The sequence below is a fragment of the Schistocerca serialis genome, chromosome 2 (assembly GCF_023864345.2).
Source record: "Schistocerca serialis cubense isolate TAMUIC-IGC-003099 chromosome 2, iqSchSeri2.2, whole genome shotgun sequence".
Lineage (NCBI taxonomy): Eukaryota > Metazoa > Arthropoda > Insecta > Orthoptera > Acrididae > Schistocerca > Schistocerca serialis.
Genome location: NC_064639.1, coordinates 132,010,995 through 132,030,285, shown reverse-complemented (window position 1 = coordinate 132,030,285; position 19,291 = coordinate 132,010,995). Strand labels below are relative to the sequence as shown.

Genomic DNA, 19,291 nt, shown 5'->3' with positions numbered 1-19,291 from the left:
GGAAAAAAGAACACATTGACACCGGTGTGTCAGACTCACCATACTTGCTCCGGACACTGCGAGAGGGCTGTACAAGCAATGATCACACGCACGGCACAGCGGACACACCAGGAACCGCGGTGTTGGCCGTCGAATGGCGCTAGCTGCGCAGCATTTGTGCACCGCCGCCGTCAGTGTCAGCCAGTTTGCCGTGGCATACGGAGCTCCATCGCAGTCTTTAACACTGGTAGCATGCCGCGACAGCGTGGACGTGAACCGTATGTGCAGTTGACGGACTTTGAGCGAGGGCGTATAGTGGGCATGCGGGAGGCCGGGTGGACGTACCGCCGAATTGCTCAACACGTGGGGCGTGAGGTCTCCACAGTACATCGATGTTGTCGCCAGTGGTCGGCGGAAGGTGCACGTGCCCGTCGACCTGGGACCGGACCGCAGCGACGCACGGATGCACGCCAAGACCGTAGGATCCTACGCAGTGCCGTAGGGGACCGCACCGCCACTTCCCAGCAAATTAGGGACACTGTTGCTCCTGGGGTATCGGCGAGGACCATTCGCAACCGTCTCCATGAAGCTGGGCTACGGTCCCGCACGCCGTTAGGCCGTCTTCCGCTCACGCCCCAACATCGTGCAGCCCGCCTCCAGTGGTGTCGTGACAGGCGTGAATGGAGGGACGAATGGAGGCGTGTCGTCTTCAGCGATGAGAGTCGCTTCTGCCTTGGTGCCAATGATGGTCGTATGCGTGTTTGGCGCCGTGCAGGTGAGCGCCACAATCAGGACTGCATACGACCGAGGCACACAGGGCCAACACCCGGCATCATGGTGTGGGGAGCGATCTCCTACACTGGCCGTACACCACTGGTGATCGTCGAGGGGACACTGAATAGTGCACGGTACATCCAAACCGTCATCGAACCCATCGTTCTACCATTCCTAGACCGGCAAGGGAACTTGCTGTTCCAACAGGACAATGCACGTCCGCATGTATCCCGTGCCACCCAACGTGCTCTAGAAGGTGTAAGTCAACTACCCTGGCCAGCAAGATCTCCGGATCTGTCCCCCATTGAGCATGTTTGGGACTGGATGAAGCGTCGTCTCACGCGGTCGCACGTCCAGCACGAACGCTGGTCCAACTGAGGCGCCAGGTGGAAATGGCACGGCAAGCCGTTCCACAGGACTACATCCAGCATCTCTACGATCGTCTCCATGGGAGAATAGCAGCCTGCATTGCTGCGAAAGGTGGATATACACTGTACTAGTGCCGACATTGTGCATGCTCTGTTGCCTGTGTCTATGTGCCTGTGGTTCTGTCAGTGTGATCATGTGATGTATCTGACCCCAGGAATGTGTCAATAAAGTTTCCCCTTCCTGGGACAATGAATTCACGGTGTTCTTATTTCAATTTCCAGGAGTGTAGAATCATCATAGAAGAATATTATTTGCCTTGTTTCAACAGAGATACTATAACTACTGTTTATTAGTGAATCAGTAGACATTGTAGCCATTCCATGGTAACTTACACAACATTGTTGAATCTGAAACTGATTAGTAAACAGGTTAAGAAACCAAGCAATAATTCGAATATCTTGATAGACCCAATGTTCTGAGTAGACTATAAGTAAAATTCCATTCAGCTATTTGGAATTACTCGGGAAAATTATTTCAAGATACCCACTTACAATAAGCAACACTGTGACTGTTGATGAAGTACTCAAATACAGATACTTTTGTTGCAGTATTACTAACACATATTATGCACTAATTTTTATCAGAAAGCCTATAAATCAGTTTGTTGACCATCACATTGTCTCTCAGGAATCAAATTAATTCAATGCACAATTTCTGTCCAAAATTGTAATCAGCATGAAATACTGCATTAAGAATATTTAGAATGTAGAGAGTGAGATGATGTAAAGTGAGATGATGTGTATGAATGCATATCAGAAGGGAGTCACTTTGAATCAGCAGTCATTGCTTCTGTTGCTGCTTGTTTAGGCTGCAGTGTGAGAATGAATATAAAATAAAATAGCAAAGAGATAAAAATGGAATGACTTAAAAATTATGCTTGGGAGTAACTGAGCTTCCTTGAGAATGGATCACGTTTCTGAAACTGATTCGGCTTTCAAAACTCAAAAACATACAGAGACTTTTTTCAGAAAATTTTGGAAGCACTAATTCGGGCAAAATTAGAAGAGCAACATGGCTTCAGAACAGGAAGGTCCACGGTGGATCTAATTTTTGCTGTAAGGCAACTGCAGGAACAGCACTATGAATATGGCATAGATCTACTAATGGGAGGAGAGAGATCAGCTTGGATTGAACAGAAGAATGGCTTGAGGCAGGGAAGTGCACTTTCACCATTACTCTCCATTGTAATGATTGAAGATATAATGAGTACAGTAGCACAAATAACTGGTGAAAGGAAGATGAAAGCTATGGCGTTTGCAGATGATCTGATAATTTGGGGGAATAAGGAGGAGGAAGTACTAGAGTAACTGGAAATATGTGAATGAACAGTACAAGAATATGGGATGAAATTTAGTATAAGTAAGAATGAGATGATTATCAAAACAAGAAAGAAGGAGAGAGGAACAACTGGAATAACAATTGGTGGGGAACGATTGAAAGGAGTGGAGAGTTTCAAGTACCTAGGAATCCCGATACAGGAAGATGGAAATAATGACAGAGAAATAAATGAGCGGGGGACAAAAGAGGAAGGATTTCGGAAGAGTGTCAGAAGCGTGATATGGAGCAAGGATGTACCCCAAATCAGTAAAAATGTTCTATACCTGTCGCACTATGTCCCGATTCTGACATATGCATCAGAAACCTGGGTTATGAAAGGAAGAGAGAAAAGCAAAGTACAAGCTAGTGAGATGAAATTCTTGAGAAACAGGACTGAAGTGACAAAGATAGACAGGCTAAGATATGAGAGGATCAGAGAGTTAATGAAGGTGGAGCCATTACAGGAGGAGGACATGTTAAGAGAATGGAGGAGAAGAGGATAACCAGGAGAACACATGAGATGAAGCTGGAAGGAAAGAGACCAAGAGGAAGAGACAAATGGATTAAAGGAGTAGAGGAATGCGTCCAGAAGAAAGGAGAAGACCAGACCAGGGTGAAGACTGAGAGATGGTGGCAAGACAGAAGATGATGGAGAGGCCTGTGTTCCATACAGACCCGGCCAGAGGCTGGAAACTGTCCAAGATTATGATAATAATGATAACATTTTCAGGTTGGGGAAAAAAACCCACCTTGAAGGTTACATGTCTTGTAATTTTCTACAATTACATAATTCATTATACTCACTGAATGGAGACGGCTGTGATGGCAAGCACCTCCAACTGTAAATTTTGCAGAAAGACCTAAAGGCCTCTGAAGATTTCTGAGTCATCTAAATTGTTGGCACTACTCCTTTGTGACATGAAATTTATGTATTAAGTACGTCCTGACTCTTTTTGAGCAAACCCTCTATGTCACTTGTGTTCTTATCCTATATTCACCGTAGAGAGAGAGAGAGAGAGAGAGAGAGAGAGAGAGAGAGTGGAAGTATAGTGCCTGACAAATACTCATACTTCCTTGCCTTCCATGGGCAACTTTCTTAACAACTAATCTATCTGACAAGGCTCCATAGTTAAAGTCAAAGCATCAATATGCCATTAGCTCTCTCATGCTTTTCAAACAACAATACAGAGAGTTTTGAAATACAACCCACAACACTGACACATGTTACAGTGTGCTAGAGCTGTACACTGGCATATCTGCTTTGATTGATAGCATAATTCTTGTCCCATCACCATGATTTACTCAGACTAACTCCGAGTTGGACACCGTTACAAGTTAGTGAGTTTCTAGCAGTATCAATCCATTAATGTTTTAGCATGAGTAGCTAATTCAAATTCTGTTTTAGCTGGATTTTACAGAGATTTTCTGTTCTGAAAAGGAAGAAAGATTCGAGTTTAGCGTCTTGTTGGTGAGAATGTCATTACAGACGGTAAACAAGCTTGGATTGAACATGATCGAGCGAAGAAATCACTCTTGGCTTTTCAAAGTAACTATTCCTGCATAGTATGGAAGCTATGTGGGTGTTGAAAGGCTCTTCTGGGTGTTGGGGGGAGTAATTTTATAATGCTAATTTCATTCATGGGTACACAATCTCATTAACATAGTCTAATTTAGAATAGTATTCTGTAACACAATTAATACTCATCTTTTCCATCGGAGAAATTGTTTATTCGTTTGGAATGAACCACAATGACCCAACAGATTTGCCTCCACAGAAGCAATTCACACACGGCGGCAGTCTCAGACAGCTGAAACCAGTTTCAGTTGCCTGAGACTGCATTCGTGTGTGCACGTGCATGTGCATATGTGTATCTATTGTTGATGAAGGCCTTAATGGCCGAAAGCTATAACTGGGAGAGTCTTTTTATTGTGCCTATCTGTGACTCAGCACATCTGCTATATGGTGAGTAGCAACTTTTCTTCTCATAATATTGTTACACTCCATCCTGGATTTTTTAGATCTCTCTTAGTCTAACAGGCCCTGTCCACAGAGTCTTCAATATTGCAAACAGTAATTTGGAATTTAATATTTATAGTAACTCTGAAGGCATCAAAAGTAGGTAAAACTACAACAGTACATACATATTTGCATGCGTAAAATTTTAAGTTAATATTAGTAAGCAGTGCATGCTGTTTCAGTGCTGCCCCAGGGTGCACATGCACCCGGGTGCCATTCAGCTTGTCTGTGGGCATATGCGGGTACTTTAGGCTACCCACCAGGTGGCTCTATTTGCATGGGTTCTACACACCACAAGCCTCTTTGCCGCCACTGCCACCTGGCCCTCAGCCAGGGCAGTATGATCACTCAAGCTACAGCATGGTTTCCTGATTGCCCACGTGTAAGCTGATTGGGTGTTTGCTCATCCCAGCCCACCTGTATCCTGGGACCAGCATATCACATCACACTGTACCCACATTAGAGAGAGAGAACTGCATCCCATTAAGGAAAAGGCCTAAAGACAATGTTTTGTGAAAACAATCTGTCTTTCTCCATTCCAAAAGAGAGACGCCTGCTAAATACCTGATAAATTTAAAACTGACAACCAAATTTTAAATAAAAGACAAAGAAAAACACTGGAAAACACACATGAGCTGCATTTGGGGAACACACAGGCAGACAATAAAGTGTGTGTAATCTTGAAATTCATTACCCCAGGGAGTTGGTATGCTACAGCATTTATGTGACATGAAGAGGGCATATGAAATTGCATCATGCATTGTTCAATACTGCAGCGAGAATCTGGATAATGTTGTCCAGGATATTGCAACATATTCTGATATTTGTACAAGGAGAGTGGGTTATCCTTGGCTCTCAAATACACTACAACCTAAGGTGTTCTAAACCAATAGAAATGAAAATTACGGAGACGCAGTTTGAGACTCTCAAGAACTACTTCCTTAGATACCCTCTGTGTATTTTGCCTTCTAGCTGACTCTATCATCAAAGAATTGAGTTACTAAAGAAGATGAGATATATGTTGCTGAAGGTGGAGATGAGTAAATTAGTAGCTCCAAGTTTGGCAATGAAGGAAATGTGGTTAAAAAAATGTTTGTGTGTGCTGTCAATTTATGGCATTTGTATAAAAAAAATCTTCCAATGAAAATGGATAGTGTGAGCATGGTCAAGTTTCCCTAAAATTACCAACTGTTCTACAAAAAGAGTGAAAACTTAAATATAATCAAATAATGTTTTCACTTGTGTTATTTATATTATTTGCATAAAAGAAAGAAAAATTCATAAGTGTGTTTTTATCAAAATTGTGGCCATGACACATATATTTATCAAAGTGTCCAATTGTGGAAAAGTACACAAATGATGATGTGGTGGTACCAAAAAGTATTTCATTAGTAATCCTTGCTTAAGAGCTTGGAACACATTTGGCACCATCTGATGTCGCGTCTTATTTTAATATTTGGCCTATTTCTTTGTTTGGATTTAGATGGTTTCAGAATGTTACTAACTTTTCTGTTACATCTTGTGGTCTTTTCCTTATTAACTCCTGCTTCAGCAGACTGTTACGGGGCAGACTATAAGACATAGTCTATCTGCCCCCCCCCCCCTTTGTAATGTGGTGACCAAAATTTTAACAAATTCTTAAATTCTTTGCCACATTTATCGATTATTTAACTTTCCCATTTAGATATCATACAAGGCATTATTAGATAACACAAAGAGCAGTTTTATAATAAATTCAATGGCAATTAAGACAGATGTTAAATAATCATTTGTCATAAAGAAACCACCTGTAGTAAACAAACGTTCCAGCAGAAGTTCTTTAGTAAATTATATTCATTAGTACAGAGCACAACAAATAACTCTATGTACATGTTTCACATACCCGCTTGTGCTCCTCGAAGATTTGCACAGATTCCTTACATGTGTTGTCTGGAGAAATAGGATGCAACTGAGGATCCAACATTAGATACACATTGTCCAATTCTTCGTGTGTCGTGCTGCTGCTGCCTGAAAGAGAACAGTTGTACAGCATTTACTTATTTCACACACATTTTGAAAATGCCTATTTCTAACTGTTGAATGCCAAAGGGGATGTGTGTGAAATCCATTCCTGTTCTGCAGGTAGCAGATGGAAACAGTGTCTCTAGCTTCAGCTTTTTTTTCAACAGCTTTAAAAATTACAAATAGTTTCCAGAAAGTTTATACATCATTACGTACATGTTTGCTGGTAGAGTTAAAGTCCTACTGATATGGACAATTAGTTTGAATGCCTATGAAAAAGTTGTTCAGTAACAGTTATATGTCTAATTTGGACATTCCATTTCTAATGTATATGTAAGGCAATAATTTGTTTATGTTCAAATACTATATTTTTAAAGCTTACTGGACCATGAAAACCATGGCAGCAAAAGAAAATAAGATTTTAACATTACAGGATACATCTGCCTCTTTCATATGAAACTTATTACAATGAAGGTGCCTAGTTATATATATTTTCTTCCGACTTAATCAGATGAGACACAGAGTATGGAGTTTTTTAATTGTGATTTTGATGACGGCTGTGGGCAGAATGCATTAAAGCGTGTTTTAGAAAAAAGATATAATAGCAATCATGAACAGACAATTAGGTTGTTTACAATAAGTAGGCCTATTCAGTATGCTGAAACACTATTGGACTAAATTAATATATACTAGCCTCTGAGAAACTGTAATCCCAGTACAATGAATTAAGTTAAAAGTTGATTTACATAAGAAGATACTCCAGGCACTTTCAAAATTGTCAATAAAATGAGAAAGGCAATAGTTCCAAGTCTGGTGAGATGTTCATACACAACTCTGAACGTAACACTTCATGTCCAAGAGTATCACAGATGATGATCACACACACACACACACACACACTGTATGAACAATGGCTGGAGTAATGGAGTGATAAAGAATTCTTTACTGTCTATCAATAAACATGTTCTACTTTTTCATCAAGTAAGTCACATTTTTAACTTGAAACTAAGTATTTTAAGTTCACCTGCTGAAGTGTACAGGTAATTTCTATTTTGTGCCACAGAACCAACACTTAATAGTGCATTCCATAAATGTGAAAGTTAATATAAAATGCGTCCAATTTATGGAGTCCTAATGCAAATGTTATGCTTGTAACTTTGCTATTCATTTCCTTCTTTCTGTATTATTTTCTGCCAAACTGTAACTGATTACATGAAATGTGGAGTAAAGGTTCTGTTGTTAACTTCTGTCACTAAAGTAAAGAATTGAAATAACAATACAAACTGGATTTATGCTGACTGTACTGCCAAAGTTTTATAACTATAATTTAAATACTTATTTTATTATTGTGTATTGGAGGAAATGGGTTCTTTTAAGAGGCCGAACAGAAATATCACAATGTAACATCCATAAGAAATCACAAAGAAACACAAATTGTGCATGTGTCACAACATACATCACAAGTTTACTTACTGAGAACCATCCAACTATAGCGAACAGTATCACAGGTGAAAGCACAATCAGCCATTGCACGACAAGGCAGTGAACTGGGAAGGCGTCAGGCCAACACAAACCACTCTGCTGCTATATCTGGAGGCCTGAGTCATACAACAGGGGCCTGCTAAAATTGGACTGCCCTTCCCCACACAACAAGCACAGGAGGCACAAGCATTATCCCTAGCATACTGTCTTCTACTACCAGTCAGACAGCAGCAATTGCCAAATGAGATAGCTGTGATTAATGAGCTACACTTTGTGCCTCAGTAACATCAAATATACGTGTTTGCTGGAAAGGACACGTTCTTTAATCACACGAAGAAAAGAGAAGTATCAATCAGTCAAATAATACAATCAATAACACAGCCCAATAAACGATTCATACAGAAGTTCTTATTTCTTATGCCATACCACATAATTGTAGACTGTGTTCAAAGTGAACTACAAATTGTCTGATCAGTGAAGATGTACATAGTAATTAGTATTTGTGCACATTTCACCGAATTGAGAAACACACACAGAAGTGACAATTTTCAATCTGTCACAAATGGTGTTAATAGTTAATGAATTGTGAATGTAGCATCTGTATTTAGTTTGTGTTTTCTAGTAAAAAACACATAGTTCCCAGTGTATTACTTAAAACAATGACACTGTTTTAATTAAGAAAATAAACACCATCAAATCAAGAACTACCTACTGTACATACAGTGAATATTATCGATGTAAAACATCCCCAGTTGCAAAAACACTACAATTGTATTAGCAAGAAGTAAATCCATAACATTTCACCACATCACATCAATGTTTGCAAAAAGTCAGGCTCACAATTTAGCAAGTTGAGGATTCTCTGTATTACAATATATTCCATGTTGTACAACATATATATGATGGCAATGTTGTGTGCTGCACTGGAAAAAGGCATGCAATTTCACCTTTTTGCAAGACCACAACACATCATTTGCCAGTCTTACAAATCACAGGTCTTGTATATTTTCAATGCAGGCAAATTGAAAACTATTCCTTTGATTTATTTCACAAAATACAGTCAGGGGCTCTTTTCAATTCTAGTTTGGCCAATACTACTACATACACTATTTTAACTGCCATCTGCAATGAAACAGTAAGAACTGTAGTTTCTTTCATCGCATACAACTGATACTGAAAAGTTAGTAAATGCCACGAAAAAGAAATTGGCCGACACTTTTAAAGTAGAATCATTAAAAGTCATCTTATTTTATTTTATTATCAATATGTTCTCCCCTCTAGCGATCGGTCAATAACATAACTCCCACCAGTGTACACCCGAGAAAAGTTCGTCTGCTTCCCCATGTCTGACGTAAAGATTATTACTACCGTACTACTACTACTACTATTATTATTATTATTATTATTTTTTTGTAGCTCCTCGTAAGTCCTTTAACAGTTCCCCGACAAGGACGACAGCCATTTTACTTCGACAAGCTTTACGTTTTCGTATATGGCAAAATTTTTCTCTGCCACAAACGTAGCACTGACTGCACACAATGCCCGTGTTTTCTTCAATGCTCCGTTGGCGCGCGGGAATCGTGCTGTCGCTTGTAAAGTGGTGCTCATAAGAAGAAGAAACGTGATTTTTGTGCCTCCTGACATAAAAGCAAACGAACACTTGAATGCTTCACGCAATTTAACTTGAAATATTATGTAATCTGGTGGATGTGCAAATGGGTACATATCACTAGAGACTTTAATTATTAATTCTCCGGGACTATTACATTAAAAATTGCGATGTTTGAAATGACGTTATGTTTGTCATTGCGCTGATGTCAAGTTTCATTGCAAAGGGTGGTACTGATATAATGTATGGCAGCCGCCTTCCAGTTTCTGCTGATTGGGTTGAAGCGAGGCGCTAATAATCTCGTTGGGTTTGCTACCTTCACAAAACACACACACGACGACGACAAGTACACTAATAGTATAAGGCCTATTGTGCCGAAGCCAGTCTTTCTAAGGATTGCATTCAGTTGAATAGGTACCGTTATGTAGTTGACTTGATGCTCTGAAACGGGCAGTTCGAAAAAGACAGAAATGACTATTCCCGAAGCCCCAAGGATGCATCCTTAATAGCTTGGGGAACAGCATGCAGTGTAGCTATCGATTATCTCTTATTTCACGCAAAAACATATGTTGCACTTAAAACTCTTGTAGGGCCTTGCCATTGGAACTTCTCTAGGAGCTTGTATTTTTGCGGACTGTTCCTAAAACCGCTGATATTCCATATTATTCGCCAAGGTTTCCACAACCTCATTTCGTAACTGGCAGGCTTTTGAATTAGACGTTAACTATCCTGACAAGGCCTACTTTCAAAGTTTGAAGAACCAGCTTTAATTGACAATTCTGTGAATATACCGCAATCCATTATGTATCGCTCACATAGCGATCGAGACGACGAGATAAGATTAATTACAGCACGCATAGAGACATTTAAACAACCAATTCTTCCCGCGCCCAATATATGAATGGGGCGGGAAGAAACCCTAATAGCTGGAACAATGGGACGTGCCCTCTTCCATGCACTTCACAGTGGTTTGCAGAGTATTGCTGCTGATGTAGAATGCTACTTCAATTCTGTGAAATCGCATTGTTTAGTAACATTTTCCGCCAGGCAATTCTCATATATAATTTCCATTTTTAGTCATACAATCTTCTGTTAATTATCTTAATAATTATCCACGCATTATTAAACGAGTACCAGTTAATTTAGGATAATAGCACTGGTATCAAGCACGGCAGCTTGCTCAATAAGCACGCAAGGATGCCTAATTGGACGAAATTGTACTGTTGCGTCGGACACTAGTATTGGAACGAATAATTTGAATTATGGCGAGATGTTTGGGTCTACTATGGACTTGAGAGATACCGGGTATTAATTTATACTTTGTAGCGGCGAAAAATAATATGTTATCAATGAACTGTGCCTGCACTACGTTGTAATTAAGCAAACATTGCTTAAATCCAAAGTCACAGAGCGTAAAACTAAAAAAATTCCAACGATGTATCGCTTGCTTAACGATGAAAGGTCTAGTTATATTGCGGAAACTAAATGTTCTCGCACTTTTCACCTCGCCTCCAAAAAAATTATAAATAATAAACTCAAGTTACAAAAGTTAGGTTTTAAAATTTTGTACACGGCTAGAGCATCGACCGTAAGGTGAAATCTTCTATAAGAAATAATAAAAGCCGATTAGTTTCAAAACTTGATGTATTATTGGTCCAAAGGATGATGAAATTGGGCTAATAAAACTTTGGATCACAGTGATATTTACAGTGTCCATGTACGACATTTTTGAGGGACGCGTTTCGATATAATCACCGGCCTCATAATTGTTACGATGTGTACTGCTGGTCCCTAAACTAGAGACAGACTAGCATCTTGAACCAGAATCTGTACCTGTGACATCGTGCAGCCTTGTAGGTCTAAAGGGGAATCACCTTACGCTGCTCGGTTGGGCATGCGCTGCATGCGTCCTTCGTCTTTCACCTTGGCACCGTTTGACCGTTTCAATTTTGCAACGAGGGTCACAGCTGGACCCGAGAATGTCGATTACTTCATCTGGCAAGCCACCTTTATCTCAGAGACAACCCAACAAATAGAATCTATCTGTGAACACTGTAGCCATGATCATCTTTCGCATCTGTTCGACGTATACAAACACCAGCGGTATGTTGGGCAGTTATTGCAGCTTTCATTCTCCTACAGAATCAATCTCATTCTGCAACATAAATAATGGTCTTGCCCCAGTAGCCTACAACAACTAGGAAGCTCTACGTCCCTTGCTCCTACAAATTTTTATGGTTCAAATGGCTCTGAGCACTATGGGACTCAACTGCTGAGGTCATTAGTCCCCTAGAACTTAGAACTAGTTAAACCTAACTAACCTAAGGACATCACAAACATCCAAGCCCGAGGCAGGATTCGAACCTGCGACCGTAGCGGTCTTGCGGTTCCAGACTGCAGCGCCTTTAACCGCACGGCCACTTCGGCCGGCTACAAATGTTTATTTTTGAATTCTGTTTCTGTAGTGCGACGAGGTACTGCCCTTCCCATTGATATCCTCCTGCAAGCATTTTCAACGTAGAGAAGAACGTAGCATATGTGTTAGAACAATGCCCAGAATTCGTACGGCAAATACCTTGTCATCTGACTTCCCGCTAACTGTTGACGTAGAACGACCGCATATCAAGTCGTCGCTTTTTCTGTTTAAAAACTTATTTGATGAACAAAAACTTCTTCTTCATTAATAAACGCTTTGTCATCCAGCATCATTTCGTTAAGTTTAAATGCCAAATGACTATACAGCAATTTGTTGTCCAGTTGTGTACCGCAGCTCCCAGTAAACATGTGTCTAGAGCTTGCTCATTTTCTTTCTTTCTGGATAATGAAGCTAAATTATGGACCACTTTTAAACAGTTTCGCATATAGAGTAGAAAATAAAGTAGCTATCACTCAAGACGCACGAGCTACTACATGTCTGAATACGGGACCAAAGCAATCACCGGCCGATGGAAAACTAGACGGAGCGGCGGGACGTTAAATATGCCGTAACCAATTTATAAGCTATCCTGCTGCAACGGACAACTGAGCGCGTAAATACAGTAAATAAAGGTTACTGTTATGTTTCTATAAAAAGACTATGGCGTCTTAAGTCGATTGTTATATACTGTAGCTTTTATGTACACTCCAGCGGCCCGAAACGGATGTAATCGATTCACGGCACAACTCTTTGATGGTCCATTTCGAGCTCGGCCGTAGTTATTTTCATTGGCTTTGCCGAAGTGAGTCACTTGGTTAGCAAAGCCTATAATTAACTGGTCACAGAGGAGGGCTTTTAAAAGCGTCACCAGTTCCGCAGGGAATCCCTAGCTTCCAACTTGGGCGACTCCGCTTTGCTGCCGTCGTAAAAATAAGTACACAAAAAGCCCACGCACACTACGCAAGGGCAGAGCGGCCCTCTGACAGCGCACGCTCTCTTGCAAGTACACCATGCAGATTTACGCTTACCACTTTCTCTTCCGCATATCCTGAGCAGTCATCGAAATTAAATAGCGCACACGAAAAATCAAACTGTGCATTGTTGCACACAGCGGAAAAGACTAGTCATTTCCTATTGAATCTCCGATCTTCACATTTAGCAGGGCAATAATCACCTAACCAGTCAATGAACCTCACTTCAAAGAAGTTAGGTTGCTAACAGAGGAAAGACAACACGCTGTGTATGTAGCGTAAATTAAGCGGAAAGACTACTTCGGCTTGCTAGCTTGCAGTAAAGAACTAAATGCAATAGTGGTGTGGCACTTGCCTAAAAAAACCGTAAGACTGAGAGCCAAAGAAAAAATGTAGCACTTTTTATAACCCCTTTTAGTCCCCTTCCTGAGATTTTATAACACTGAATTGTAACTGACAACCCAGACTCTCCAAAGGTCTTTCAAACACTGATGTGTCATTAAAAATCATTGCAAAACAAATATACAAGTTAAAAATGTGCCAAAATAAACAACTATGACTTAGGTAGCAAATATAACAATTAAAACCGTGGCAAATCAAAACAACTACGACTATTTTCACCGTCACAAGTGTTTATAAAAAGCTTTTTTCTCTTTTTGTCGAAACAGAACTAATAAGACTGTCAATGTCCGCAGGAGTCTATAGCACAGAACAGCAGAGAATTTTGCAAAAGGATGGAAAGCATAGCAATAGAATCTCTGAGAGTTTTGCTCAAGGTATACTGAAAATCACTATATGGAGCCCTCGTCATTTAGTTATGACAGATTCATTATGACACACATATTATCTAATTGCACTATACATGACTTTTTTTTTTTTTTACTGAAATGATATGTAGTATTTCAGGTGAATGCATTTTCAGAAACATTTGTTGATACCTAATCAGAAGTATGAAAGAACACAACATTTTTTTACAGCTAACGTAAGTCAGTCATTTAAATGTTGTGAGGAAGCAGGTGTATAACAGGCAACATTATATGCTGTACATTGAACTCTATTTTATTGGATTCCTATTTATATTGGCTCCATCAAAATTATACCTCCTTCTCTTGCCTCTGTACACAAAAAGAGTGTTGACACAAGGTAGGGATCATAGGGTGAGTAGCCGTAAGGTTCACAAAAGAAAGGCTGAGTGTTGTTATTGGTATGTGCTTGGTTTGTGAACTATGACAGAAAAGTTGTTCTTGCTGTTGATTCTGAATGGCATAGCTCACTTTGATAAGGATTTGTAAACACATAATCTGAAATTCGCAATTACATTGATCATGTTGCTGTTGTGGTCAACTTGTTACATAATTTCGTCGGTATGGAAACTGGATCTGCTACTCAGTCCATCATCATTCATGTTTTTAAGGATTCTTTTAAAGTCTTGACATCATTACTAAATATTTCCTTCACTCAATACTTTAGGCCTTAAACTAGATACAAATACTACTGAATCTGTACAGCTGTAGGTCCTTTTGTTTGTAAAAATGGAACTATAGCATGCACTTTGTACTTTATAGGTGCAATGATTTTCTAAACCATTGTTGTTCACTTTTATCCACAGTCAGACGAGTACTGAATCAGAACAATTTCTTCACAATCAATCAATACAACGCACTGCACTAGTGCAATTTTATTATGAGCTGCTAATATTTAAATATAAGCACAGAACCCTTACTTTTCAAATTGCTTTATACAGTTGTACATCATCTTCTCCGCTGCCGTCCTGACCATGTGTAACTCTGCACAAAAACCCTTTTCATACCAAAGGGAACACCTCAGAGGACTCAAGGGAGTGTCCTACTGTTCTATCAATGTACACATTAACATAATAGCAGTTTCAGGTAACACATAATAAAAGAAATGTTTAAAACTATGTTATGGATTATTGCTGCTTATCATATAGCAGAGATGTTGAGTCACAGATAGGCACAACAAGGAGACACTCACAATTACAGCTTTCAGCCGCTGACCTGAAGTTCTGGACAACTTTCCCCGAAGTCTACCCCTTTTCCTAGACCTCTGCAGTCCTTTTCCTTCACCCCTCTTCCTTCTACGTCAACCCTTCTGCCTGAAGAAGGAGCCACTGGCTGCGAAAGCTTGCCAATTACAACCATCTTTAATGCGTGTGTTCTGCAGCTGCTTGGAAAGTAATTTTTTTATCTATTCAGATAAATTATTTTGTCAATCATTGATTGTTTACAATGATATAAAGTGTTTGATTGAAATAAAACCACTTCATTTCTAATCAATCACATGGATTTACCCCTAAGAGTCTTTTAGCCAACAGAGAAATGTTTTTTATTTACCAATAATTATTAAAAAAACTGAAATACTTAGTCAAAAGTCACAAAAAACCTACTTTAATTACACTGATTCATGCATTCTACTCATGGACAGAGATCTCTGTGATGTGGAAAGAAGACGATGGAATTAGTTTCTACGTTTATACTCTGCTAATCTTGATACTGCCAGTCTGCACTTTATATCCTCCCTACTTCTGCCATCATCAGTTATTTCATTATGCAAACAACAACTTACATCTATTAATTTAGTACATTATTTCCTAATCTAACTCCATCAGTATTGCCCGACTTAGTTCTGCTACATTTCATATCCATGTTTTACTTTCGATGATGTTCATTTTTTACATCTTTTTAAAACATTATCCGCTATGTTAAACTGCTCTTCCAAGTCATTTGCAATCTCTGACAGAATTGCAGTAATATATTTATTAACTGTGACTACAAATTTAAGTGTTAGGAAATCTTTTCTGAAAGTATTCATTTGGAGTGTGGCCTTATACAAAATTGAAACATGGACAATATGTAGTGCATAAAAGAGAAGAATAGATGCTTTTGAAAGCTGACACTACAAAAGAATGCTACAGATTAGATGTGGAGATCGGATAACTAATGATAATGGATCAAACTGGAGAGGAAAGAAATTTATTGCACTATTTGACTAAAAGACGGGGCCTGTTGAATGGACACATCCAGAGAGATCAAGGAATCGTCAGTTTGCTACCGGAGGAAAAGCTGGGGGGATAAAAATTGTAGTGGGAGTCTAAGGCTACATACATTAAGCAGATTCAAATGGATTTATATCTGCAGGGATGAAGAGGCTTGCACAGGTTACGTAAGTGAGGACAGCTGCATTGAACTAGTATTTGGACTGAAGGCGATGGTGGTGGTGATGATGATGATGATGATGATGATGATGATAAACAACAACAACAACAACAACACACTGTTAATCACTATGCAGTGCATGGTAGATAGTGCAGTTTATTGTACTATGTATTAAGTTTTCTTTCAACACCATTCATTCATAAACGCAGCATGGTAAAAATGACGGTCTGAACGTTTCTGTGCGAGTTGTTCTTAGTCAAATTTCATCTGTTCAATTACTAAGGGTTAGGAACCTATAGGCTGAACAATGATGAAGTTTTTGCACTGAAAGAGAGTTCTTGAAGATTTCTAAGCAGTTCTTCATGAGATATACACAGTCTTTCTTTGAGTTATTTGACAGTTAAGACTTTTCAACATTTCTCTTAACCTATCACATGTCAAACAAGACTGTGACCATTCATGCCATTCTTATACATACACACGTGCTCGATATTCCCTGTTAGTCTGATCTCACATGGAGCCCAAGCACTCAATCAGTAATCTAAAGTACAGTTATGGGCCACACAAATGCTTTACACACAGTCACTTTTGTTGTGAAGTTTCCTTGGTAGTCAACTAATAAATCGTAGCCTTCCATTTACTTTTACCCACAACCAAACCTATGTGATTATCTGGTTCATACATATACGAAACATTACTCTTAAATACATCTATAAAATGACTTGCTAATAGCGGGTCATTAATCACCTAGTCAAAGGATAACAAGCTTTTATGTTCTGTGCTGTGTACAACTTTGCATTTCTCTAAACCTAGTTGCTAGTCTTTGCCCCAAGTTGATATTTTGTCGAGACGCATATGGATAATTTTCTCCTAAGCATAGCATGGACAAACATGGACCTTTGGGGAAAACAGATATTATTTCAGAGTCTCTTGATGGCTTTCTATCCAAGATAATGTGTTCCTTCAAGTCTGTGAGAAAATTTCCAATGGTATCATAAATCTAGTGTGGGCACGTACTTTATTTAGGTGTTGATGTACTGAGTCATACGCTTTTTCAAAAGTCTGGAAACACTGAATCAATTCAGCTTCCTCTATCCATGGTAATGATAAGTTTAAAGGGTGAATTGTGTTTCAAACGAGCAATGCTTTCGTAACCCCTGCTCAGTTATATGGAGAATATAATTTTCTGCCACATAGGTCATCATATTTGAATTCAGAACATCTTTTTGGTTCCTGCTACAAATATGTGAGTGATTAGGAAGATAATTTTATGGGACAATTATACAGCACCAGGGAACATGTCTCTGCTCAAGGGATACACAGTAAATCATCAATAGCGGAGATAATTTACTCGGAAATTCTGTTTACAACTTCATAGGGATTCCATCAAGCTATGGGGACACACTGAGATTTCACAATTAATGCTGCTTTCAATGCCACCAACAGTGATTATTATGTCATTTTCGTGTTCGTGGTTTAACTTCTGTTTATTACAACATTTTCTGATTTCCCTTTGGGAAGGAACAAAGAGAGAACATTTTTGGGGGTCTTGGGATAATATTTTCCTATGGTAGTTATTGATGGTTTCACACATGATCCTCCTAGTAGTAAAATATGTTTCAGTTACCTGCATACCTGTAGATTAATGGTTTGTTTTGTAGCGGTTGTGCAGGTTGTGCTATTTCTTAAGATGTTTACTGACATTGTCTGTGTACCAAGAGCGATCTGTAACATCTTTAATCATTTTGTTAAGTACTTATTCTTCTACAGCTTGGTTGACATTAATTTGAACCTGAGCAACAGCTCCTCTACAAGTTCATTGTCTGAGAAATGAGATAACCTCTTTCTTATCCTTTCTTCTGAATATGCAAACTTTTTTGCTTTCTCTTCTGATCCCAAGCACCTTGATGCTACTTGCTGCTACAATTGCCTTATGACCACTGAACATGACCCAAAGTGAACATCCTGACAGAGGTTGGGTCTGTTTGTTGTCAAGTATACTATACTTCCACCATGAGCAGGTTCTGAATTACCAGTCCTAAACAGTTTTTAGAGAAAGGTTTTATAATTCTTCAGCAGGCGGTTGTTTTGTACATCATGTATGAAGAAATCAATTATGAGATGGCTCATACTGGAGTACAAAAACAGTGAATATGATCCCTTTTACAAGACTCTGATTGAAAACTGGGATATCAATTGCCTCATTCTATCTTCCTCAGAACCTTTAACAAACTTCCCAAACATTTGGCTTGTGAATATATTCATGCCGTCTTTAACATACAGCTCACCTCCCAGTCCCACAACCTCCCCTAATTGTAACTCGCTCACACCCTCTAGTCTATCGCTATAAGTCACTCTTACCCATCCACTCCCACTTGACCATTCTCACACATTCAGCACCACGCACTGTCATTACCTATTTGCCCCTCTCCAACTGCCACTGTTTCCTATCTCACAGACACTGCCTCCTCCATCTGTCCTATTACAACTGCCTCCTCTCAGTGCTGCAGTCTCCCTCTTGCTTTCTTTTATTGCTATTATCTCATTCTTTCCTTCCTACTGCTGCTGTTTCTTCTCACTGTCACTATCTCTCTCTTCCTCAGTGTCAATGGCACAGACTCTGTAGCTCATTATCACTGCCACTCTTTCACTTTCTCCTTCTCTTTATTCCTGTCCCACTGGCACTGGCTCCGTCACTCTTTTCCTAGCACTGTTCTGCCATTGTAAAATATGTTCCACTGCCACTGCCCCCACCACCCACGCCACTGCCACTGTCCCCCCTCCCATGTTGCCACTGTGTCCTTCACTCTTTTTATACCATGACCACTGTCTATTAGCCTCCAGTATTTAAACATTTCTGTCTGCTTTCCACTGCCACTGTCTCCTCCTCTCTCAGCATAAGAAAAACGTGAATATATTCACACGCCAAATTTTTGGGAAAATTTTTAAATGTGGTGGGGAAGGTAGAATGAGGCAGCTGTATGATATTTTTCAGTCAGAGTCTTTTAAACAAGAGCATACTAGCTGTTTTTGTGCTTCGATAGGAGCATTTTTCCACTGATTCCCATCTTTCCCCTGCCACAGCAGGGTATGTCACTCATATGAAAAGAACTTTGTGTG

The 19,291-nt window shown here is 39.6% G+C and overlaps 1 protein-coding gene across 1 annotated transcript in view; it reads right to left on the bottom strand.

Moving 5' to 3' along the window:
• LOC126456834 (mitogen-activated protein kinase kinase kinase 7-like) overlaps nt 1–19,291 on the bottom strand; it is a 152,351-nt gene that overhangs the window by 18,595 nt on the left and 114,465 nt on the right. The window contains exon 10 of the mRNA XM_050092639.1: nt 6,399–6,523. Within this exon, the coding sequence (XP_049948596.1) occupies nt 6,399–6,523 (125 nt within the window). The remainder of the gene's footprint in view (nt 1–6,398; nt 6,524–19,291) is intronic.